This window comes from Pieris brassicae, chromosome 3 (assembly GCF_905147105.1).
Source record: "Pieris brassicae chromosome 3, ilPieBrab1.1, whole genome shotgun sequence".
Taxonomy (NCBI): Eukaryota; Metazoa; Arthropoda; class Insecta; order Lepidoptera; family Pieridae; genus Pieris; species Pieris brassicae.
This window is the reverse complement of record NC_059667.1, coordinates 13,796,136-13,805,674: the sequence shown is the minus strand read 5'-3', so window position 1 is coordinate 13,805,674 and position 9,539 is coordinate 13,796,136. Positions and strand designations below refer to the sequence as shown.

Sequence of the window (9,539 nt, the reverse complement as noted above, 5' to 3'; positions counted from 1 at the left end):
TATTTCCAGGAGAGAACCGAATAGTCTAAACAATTTGGTATGGAGGAGTGATGGCAGGAGAAGTTGGGGTCGACCGCCTAACCGATGGTCTGACTAAATTAAGACAATAATTATGGATCTCCGGACTCCGGGAATACGACCACTGGTGAAGATCTGCATTAGCATTATTAATGTGGGAGTACTGTACTATAAAATATACTTTATTGTCTGTGGTCGTCTAACGTCAAACTACCATTAATAAGTCTCTAGTAAGTATCTATTGAAATATATATAAATTCTCACAACTCCATCTATGGTTTTTGTTTTGTGAAGTATTATTGGCTTATATAATGGAATGTACAATTTTGATTGGCTAGTGAAAATAACCTACATTAAGGGAACCAATAGTCAATAATTGTACCCATAGGTCAGAGACAAAATAGAAAAAAAACTTTAGACTATGCTACGTGCTAACATGGCGAAAATTCTTGATCATCAACATCACCAATAGTAGGAAATCGAGAACAGTTTGTTATGGGATTTTCCTCAGCTTTAGCAACTTTTATCCTTTTCGAAAAAAATATTTCCTACCTTTATTTTAATTACTTTGTAACAAAATGAGCGTTGATGCGTATGGACCTAGCTCTCAAACGCTCACGTTTTTGGATACTGAAGAAACGGATCTTATTGGCGCCGATACTCAAGGGTCTGAATTCGAGTTTACAGATTTTACTTTACCATCCCAAAGTCAAACGCAGGCATCTCAACATGACCATGGTCTGCCCTCTGCCAATCAGGTAAAGTTTTTTCTATTTACATAACCTAATTAGATCTTGTGTAATGGCTTTTAAAAACTAAACGGTTTGTGGTTAAATTTTAGGTTAATGGCTTGGGGAGATCGGACATTAGTTCAAAATTGGCAAGTGTAACCAATGCAATTGCTGAATTGCAATTTGAGGAAGATGATGAAGCTTTGTATAGTAGCAAGGAATTGCCTGATCATGCTTGCAAATACTGTGGGATACATGACCCATCTACTGTGGTTATGTGCAACATTTGCAACAAATGGTGAGTTGAAATAAATGCACAAGTCTGACATATGGATGAGTCATACATTACTTGTTTACAACAAAAGTTTGTGTTTAGTGACACATAGTTAATGACTGTGACCCTAGTAACTGGTCAATACCTCAGTGGATGAAAAAGAAAAGCAATAATCATTTTCTGCTCTTTCTTGGAGTGTAATGTACAAGTATATAACAAACATAACATTAATTGAATTTTCTAGGTTTTGCAATGGCCGTGGAAATACATCTGGATCCCATATAATTAATCATCTGGTAAGAGCTAAGCATAAGGAAGCAGCATTGCACCGTGATGGACCTCTTGGAGAAACCCTACTTGAGTGTTACTCTTGTGGAGCACGGAATGTCTTTGTTTTAGGATTTATCCCTGCTAAAGCCGATTCAGTTGTTGTTTTACTATGCAGGTAAGGAAGGAAAATGTGTAATAGTTGGAGTAAATTAATAAGGTCAAACAACAAATTTATTTTATATTAATATTTAAATGCAATAACTTATCATAATTTTTTCAGATAATAATTTGAAATAGCTGTTGTTATTACAAATACACCCTTCTAAAGCTATCATTTACATAAGTCACATACACTTTATGAAACAATTATTTTACTGGATTAAATTGAATTGAAACAAAGTATTTTTCAGGCAACCATGTGCAGCTCAAAGCTCCTTGAAAGACATGAACTGGGATCAAGAACAGTGGAAGCCTTTAATTTGTAAGTACATTCAACATTCCAATAATACATTATAACATGAACTTATAATACATCAATTACTTAATAATTTATAATGACATAGTTATCTGCTAGAGTGATTTTTAATTAAATGAAGATTAGATGTCTAATAATTGTCTATTAATATCTGTAATTTCAATAATTACTGTAAAATAATTTTCCTTTTGTTACTATTTATTTATTTATTGAATGTAAAATATTTACGAGTGAAAGGAGCAAGTAAAGGATTGAGAGATAGATAAAACAATGTAAACCATGTACTGTGTTATATGTAACAGTTATAACAGAGTATCCTTTACTTTAGAGTAACTTTAAATAAGGTCAAATATTGTTTTTTGATAAAATAATATCTAAATAAATATATTATTACATTGCAGCGGATCGAGCATTTCTATCATGGCTAGTCAAGGTACCATCTGAAGCAGAACAGATGAGGGCACGTCAGGTAGATTATGTTTTTATTTATTTATTAACACTTTGTTACACTACAATATAAAAAAAATTTGAACATTCAATCAAAAGGAGGGCAACTGGCGGCCTTATAGCTTTCAAGCGATCTATGTTTTTTATGTTTGTAACAATAATATATTTTTTTCAAAATTGATGTCTTTTTAACATTTGTATGTATAAAGAAACTGAATATAAATATTTTATCTTTTGGCAATACAATTTATGAAAAAAAAGTTTATACCAGTATGACTTTGTGATATAAACCATAAAATAAAGAGAAATGGAAACTTTTACGACTTTTCTTTTTAAGGTAACACCTCAACAAATAGGGCGCTTAGAAGAACTTTGGCGCGACAATGTGGATGCAACGTTCCAGGACTTGGAGAAACCTGGTGTAGATGAGGAGCCACATCAAGTATTGTTAAGGTATATTTTTCTTGTTGTTTCCATTTAGAATTTTAATATTTTTGGTCTGTTTGGAGTTCTAATGTAGAATTTACTTTTTACATAAGAAACTGACTAATTTTACTTTAAATTTTCATTGTTAGATATGAAGATGGATACCAATACCAAAATATTTTTGGCCCATTGGTTAAACTTGAGGCGGATTACGACAAGCGGCTCAAGGAATCGCAGACCCAAGAAGGTATTGAAGTCCGTTGGGATGTGGGACTAAATAAAAAGACCATTGCCTACTTCACTCTGGCAAAAACTGACAGTGACATGAAACTTATGCATGGAGATGAGTTAAGATTAAGGTAAATTATGCTATTGCTGTTTCCATAAATCATTGAGACTGCCTTCACACACGTAGATCTTGGTGGAGAACATTAATATGCATTCAAATGGATAAATATCATAAATTCCGTGATCAATTATCTGCGAAAAAGTGATCTTTTTGTTTGTTTGTTGTTATTTTTATATAGAGTTGACTCTTGTTGTCATAGATATGTAGGCGAGTTGCACAAGGCTTGGTCCGGCGTGGGTCACGTGATCAAGGTGCCTGATAACTACGGCGATGACGTTGGTCTAGAACTAAAGAGCGGCGCCGGCGCACCACTGGATTGCACTTCCAACTTTGTCGTAGACTTCATTTGGAAGAGTACTTCTTTTGATCGGTAAACATGTTTACATAGTTATTGTATTTGTAGCTAATCTTAAAATATTTGCCTTAATACTTATAAACTATTATTTGCCAAAACTAATAATAATATATATTTTTATTTTATTTTTTACATTACTACTACTTACTATATCTCTATATATATAAAATTCTCGTGTCACTATGTTCGTTCCCATATTCCTCGGAAACGGCTCAACCGATGCTTATGAATTTTTTATCCATATTCAGTAAGTCTATCTGCTACTTACTATCTATCTTTCAAACCCCTAAGTGATGAGGGGTGTCTACCCCAAATAATTTTTTATTTTTTAGACAATTCTTTTTTGTTTTTATTTTTTTACAGCATACAAAAATACATATAACTCTTAAGTGTCACGCCTCTACGATCAACCCCTTTTTTAAATAATAGTAGATAGGTTATTGAACTAAAAACATGTTTCCTGGAAATAATATACATTGCAAAACGACGTTTGCCGAGTCGGCTAGTATTACGATATAAAAATATAGTCACCACTATTGACTGTTGCTGCTAATTGACATATATAAACACATTCCCAGTCTTACCATTTGATAGCATGCTAATTAAAATAAAATTTATAATCCTTGTGACATACTCTCTTTGTGTCTAACATATCTATAAATATTGCGAAACATATAATACCCATTAAGTTAATGTTAATACATTTTATTATAGAATGCAACTAGCACTGCGGAAATTCGCGGTCGACGAATCATCGGTCTCGGGATACATCTACAGACGACTTTTGGGACATGAGGTGGAAGAAGTATTGTTCAGAGTGCATCTCCCTAAACACTTCAGCGCGCCGAACTTGCCTGATCTTAACCGATCTCAGGTAAACATTTACAATAGATTTAATGTAAATGCCTGTGTAACAAGAGAACGGCATTGTTATGTCAATATATTTATCCAAAACAATTGTATAAATTTTTTTTTTATATAAACTATCAAGATGATTACTGTCGAGCTATGATGAAGTAAGTGTAGTCAATGTTAAAATGTAACACGGCTGCGACCTCAAATGCCACGACGGTTATCTTTCTGTACAGACTATGAATAAACAAGTTTACATTTGTTTATTTCAGTTATAGAATATTCTTTTTTTTATTTGTTTATGCCATAGATAAATTACCTGTGGTAAAATTTTATACAAATCGTGATGATTTTTATTTCAGGTATATGCTGTTAAGCACGCCTTGCAACGTCCACTTTCCTTGATCCAAGGTCCACCTGGAACTGGAAAAACTGTGACTTCAGCCACTATTGTTTATCAACTTGTGAGGCAGAACGGTGGACCGGTACTTGTCTGCGCACCTTCAAACACTGCGGTAGACCAACTAACTGAGAAAATTCATAGAACTGGACTCAAAGTAGTTAGGCTCTGCGCCAAGTCCCGTGAAGCTATGGAGTCATCCGTTTCTTTTCTGGCCCTACACGAACAGGCTAGAGTTTTAGGGTCAGCTGATAGTGAGCTTCGCAAGCTTACAAGATTGAAGGAGGAAGCTGGTGAATTATCCGCAGCTGATGAACGCAGATACCGTGCCTTACGTCGGGCCGCTGAAAGAAGACTCTTGGATGCTGCTGACGTTGTCTGCACCACTTGTGTCGGAGCTGGAGATCCTAGGGTGGCGAGAATGCGTTTCCAGTCCATTCTTATTGATGAAGGCATGCAGTCCACTGAGCCAGAGTGTATGGTACCAGTTGTGCTCGGAGCTAGACAGCTGATCCTCGTCGGAGATCATTGCCAGTTAGGCCCAGTTGTGATGTGCAAGAAAGCGGCCAAGGCAGGACTAAGCCAGAGCTTGTTCGAGCGTCTCGTTGTTCTCGGCATCAGACCATTCCGCCTCGAAGTTCAATACCGTATGCACCCGGAACTATCGCGATTCCCGTCAGATTTCTTCTATGAAGGTTCCTTGCAAAATGGAGTAAGCGCAGAAGAAAGACGCCTACACAAAATCGATTTCCCGTGGCCGAGACCAGATAGACCCATGTTCTTTTATGTGACTCAAGGACAGGAAGAAATCGCTGGGTCGGGAACATCTTATCTGAATCGTACCGAGGCCGCCAATGTGGAGAAACTTACAACCCGCTTTTTAAAGGCTGGTGTGAGACCAGAACAGATCGGTATCATCACGCCATATGAGGGACAAAGATCTTACCTGGTACAGCACATGCAGTACCAAGGAAGCTTACACGCGAAGCTTTACCAAGAGATTGAAGTGGCAAGCGTGGACGCGTTCCAAGGCCGAGAGAAGGACATCATTATAATGTCGTGCGTCCGCTCCAATGAACATCAGGGAATTGGATTTTTAAGCGATCCGCGCCGTTTAAACGTCGCCTTGACTCGAGCCAAGTACGGTTTGATTGTTGTCGGCAATCCTAAAGTTTTAAGCAAGCAGCCACTATGGAATCATCTCCTGGCATTTTACAAAGAACGTCGCGTGCTAACCGAAGGACCGCTGTCGAACCTAAAAGAGTCCGCAATACAGTTCGCCAAGCCGAAAAAACTAGTGAACGCTCAGAATCCCGGGTCGCACTTTATGTCGACGTCCATGTTTGACGCCCGCGAGGCTATGGTGCCGGGGTCTATCTACGACAGAGCGAGACCGTTGAGAGATCCGTTGGCGTACGTCGGGCCAGAGCGGGCGGCGATGTTGCACGCGCCCGTGCCGCCGGCCGCTTTCTCCGCCCATCGAGGTCTCCAACGCCCGCCCATGAACATGAACCAACGGAGCAGGAAGCGTCCGCCCCGGTTATCGCAGGAGCCGTTGTCCCAGCAAGCGCCGCTGTCTCTGTCCCAGGGAGCGTCCCAGCCGGACTTCAGTCAGGAATCCCTCGCGCCGGACTGTCCGTCCCAACCGGACGGCCTCCTGTCCCAGGACTCCACATACCAGGGCGGGTTCCGCGCGCGAAGCCAGTACTGATAGCAGCCGGACGCCGCGGCACCGACCGACAAGCTCCCGACGGGACACGGCACCGACAGACGCCGACGCGATCACCGACGAGACACGGACGAGTGGATGTATCTGCGCAGTGGACCTCACTAAGGCCTCGGACCTTCCGACCGGTGACTCGAGAGGGCGCTATCGGTCGGCACGGTGAGGGCTGCGGGGTCAAGGTGATGTCAGACAGCGGCGGTGGCCGCCGGCGGGTTCCTCGCAGACCTGAGTAACGCTCCTTCGAAATTGTGTCACGGCATCCACGCGTAGTGCATCACGGTACATCTGTGCCGGGTTTACATTTCACACAGGGATAGAATTGTACCGATTCGAACCCATTTTCAATATCGTGCGTTGATTTTGCGACCATCGAGCACAAAACGCTTCGATCGAAGCGATCGTGTACCACAGATCTTTCGGTACGAGAAACATTCATTCACCCTTCAGTAGTGTTTCATTTTTTTACACAAAATCAATTAGCCGGTTAGCATTAAGGGCATGTGGTTTACGTTTCGTTGCTATCGTCCTCATATAAATTATTGACGCGACGTTTATGAATTGTTAAGTCAAATCTATTAGACAATATATCAGCAATAATATCGTTGTTTTTCCTTCTACAATATGTTGTAAACATTTTTATATTACGTTGAATATAGCATTCTTCTTTAACATTACAACCCACTTTTATTTATTTTTCTTATTTTAATTTTATGTATTTAGGTCTTTCGATGATTTTCTAATTGTAAGATTGTTTTAAAAACGACAAAACGATTTACTTTTTCATATTTTACTAGGCTCTTGTGTGTATATGTAATAAACATGCATTGAAATATTGAATTATTCGACAAATCTCTTTTATTGTTTGTACAAAATTATCTTTCTCTTATTATTTATTATAAAATTTCGTTTATATTGTGAGGGAAAATCAATAAAGGTTCTATCAGAATAAGAAATCTTTTTTTAACATTAGTACATAAGCAGACTATTAACAATACAATCAAAATCTATTATAACGGCATCGAAGGGACTACTCATATATGGTAGTAAAAACAAACCGATAGTCGTAACAGCCGATGACGTTTATTAAGTACCTATTAGGTATAGAATAATAGAATTCAGCCGGTACCTTTGATTTTGGTCTATCTTCCCATTATGTTGGTCTAAACGATGTCGTCGTAAAAGGTTTTGAGTGTATATTTACTAATTAAGCTAAAAATAACAGTCTTTAGAACAAACATTTAATCCTTATTGTCGTTAATTGGTATCGTCGTCCATGGACACGCATTGTCAGAGGGACTGCAAAAGGGTTACTGGCTTTTTTTTAAACCATTTCAAGAAATTCTATTGAGATGATACTTGTACAATCTCAAGTTACTTTCTAGAATCTATAATTTAACTGAAAAATTAGTTATGCGGTAAAAAAACTTAATTACGCCAGAGGATCAGCTTAGAATTAGTTCGGCTGATGTATTGCATAATAAAAAACTTAGCAAACAAGCAATAAATGTTGCAACTTTTACATCACAATATAAAAAAAGCACGAACACCACATTCACAGCTTTTCTGTTAGTAAAGAAAACACTCAATGAGGTAAGTTACATTTTTATAAAACTATAGTTCACAATATAGCACAAGACTTGTAAAATTTGTACAATTTTCATAACCTACAAAGTAATAATACAAATTATAAAGAAAGAAAAAAATTAAAACAAATTTAAAGCCAGTAAGTTTGGTCCCTGTGGCAGTGTACCTTTAACATTGACAGCATTTCCTCGCTGTATTGCGATACTTATTCGTTGAGCCAGGAAAGCACCAGCTCTGGGGTCACCGGTACTATTTACCAGGCGCCAACTGAAATCTTTAATAAGCGCCTGTGCATTTGTACCCCACGGCCTCTACTCCAAAGGGAACAAAATTGAAGTTAAAGGAAAGACCGTTATATTTGTACCGTTTATAATTTTCTGCCTGCTCTGCGGCTGGCCCCGCTTTTTTGCTTGTCCGAAGGAGATGAGACGGGGCAAACGTGTCCACTCAAGCGGCATCCCATAGTAAAGCCAGTCCCATTTTCCAAGGGATCAATGGTTCCAAAATTGCTGGAACATTGACGATGGCAAGAGAGCGGCGTGGCGAGAAAAACGACCTGCACTCTTATCAATGTAAGCCATGTTGTCCTAGCCTACTTACTTCAAAGCCACAGGGACATATGGGGACTACTTTCAATACAGAGGTATTTGAAATAGTTTGGGTTATTTATACAACATTTAAGACTTGAATATCCATAAATAATATGAATGCTTTGCCTTCGAATAACTTGTTCCTTAGTAAATAAATATGACTCTTAAAGTATCTATATAGAAGATATTTTTTATTTTATAATATATACAATAGAACCTTCATGTAGCACCACGGGGCATATTAAATAATTGTTTTAAGAGTAAAAAAATGTAGTTAGCCTCCACCCAGCCCAGCCTTTCTTTATAGAACGGGGCTAACGAGCAGGACACTCACCTGATGTTAAGTGATACCGCCGCCCATGGAAACTCTTAATGCCAGAGGGCGCGTGAGGGCCTTACCGGCCTTTTAAGAATTGGCACGGTATTTTCTTGAAGGACCTGTTGAACTGGTTCGAAAATACTACAGCGGTCTTCAGTTGTTTTTAATTATTGTGGTAATGGAGGGATTGTAACTGATGCGTACGTAATGTGTTGAGGGTAAAATTAGCAGTGACAGCCATATCTTTATTCTTGGCGGTGTTTAACTTGCGAATGGAGATTCCTTGAACACTAGGGCAGCTGAAATTTTATAATAAATGTAATCCATATTATATAAAAAACTAGACACATATACATTGTCTTCTCTATCCATAAATGTGAATTTATTACATAATTATAATTTGTACATAATACATAATTTGTATACATACACATACTATGATTACCAAATTGTTTTAATAGTTCATTTAACTGTAGTAGAATGAAAGCTGGCTGAGGACCTTCACTGGCTGGCGTCTGGAATTTATTTTATTTTATAAGTCAAAGACAACGATAGCATTAAAAAACAGTGTTTCAAATCCCGGCAGACCATTACAGACTTTTCTCATGTGTACTAATACTATATTACAATAAAGCAGCAAAACGATACGTATATTTTATCAAAATTGCACTGATATCTTAAACTTGCCACCCGTTGCCTAGTAACTTATGAAATCTGCCTTTT

The 9,539-nt window shown here is 38.1% G+C and overlaps 1 protein-coding gene across 1 annotated transcript; it reads left to right on the top strand.

Moving 5' to 3' along the window:
* The first annotated feature begins 348 nt into the window (after positions 1-348).
* Positions 349-7,158, top strand: LOC123706895 (regulator of nonsense transcripts 1-like). The gene is made up of 10 exons (XM_045656483.1): positions 349-776; positions 860-1,047; positions 1,268-1,468; positions 1,704-1,774; positions 2,170-2,237; positions 2,553-2,668; positions 2,791-3,000; positions 3,190-3,360; positions 4,060-4,219; positions 4,560-7,158. Exons 1-10 carry the CDS (start codon positions 597-599, stop codon positions 6,306-6,308), a joined length of 3,114 nt encoding a protein of 1,037 aa, XP_045512439.1. The 5' UTR covers positions 349-596; the 3' UTR covers positions 6,309-7,158.
* The last annotated feature ends 2,381 nt before the right edge of the window (positions 7,159-9,539 follow it).

Excerpts from the sequence above, each read along its gene's own strand:
- LOC123706895 (XM_045656483.1), top strand. The coding sequence starts at position 597 with ATGAGCGTTGATGCGTATGGACCTAGCTCTCAAACGCTCACGTTTTTG. Across the intron at positions 1,469-1,703 it reads GTTGTTGTTTTACTATGCAG|GCAACCATGTGCAGCTCAAA; the intron begins GTAAGGAAGGAA and ends AGTATTTTTCAG. Across the intron at positions 1,775-2,169 it reads ACAGTGGAAGCCTTTAATTT|CGGATCGAGCATTTCTATCA; the intron begins GTAAGTACATTC and ends ATTACATTGCAG.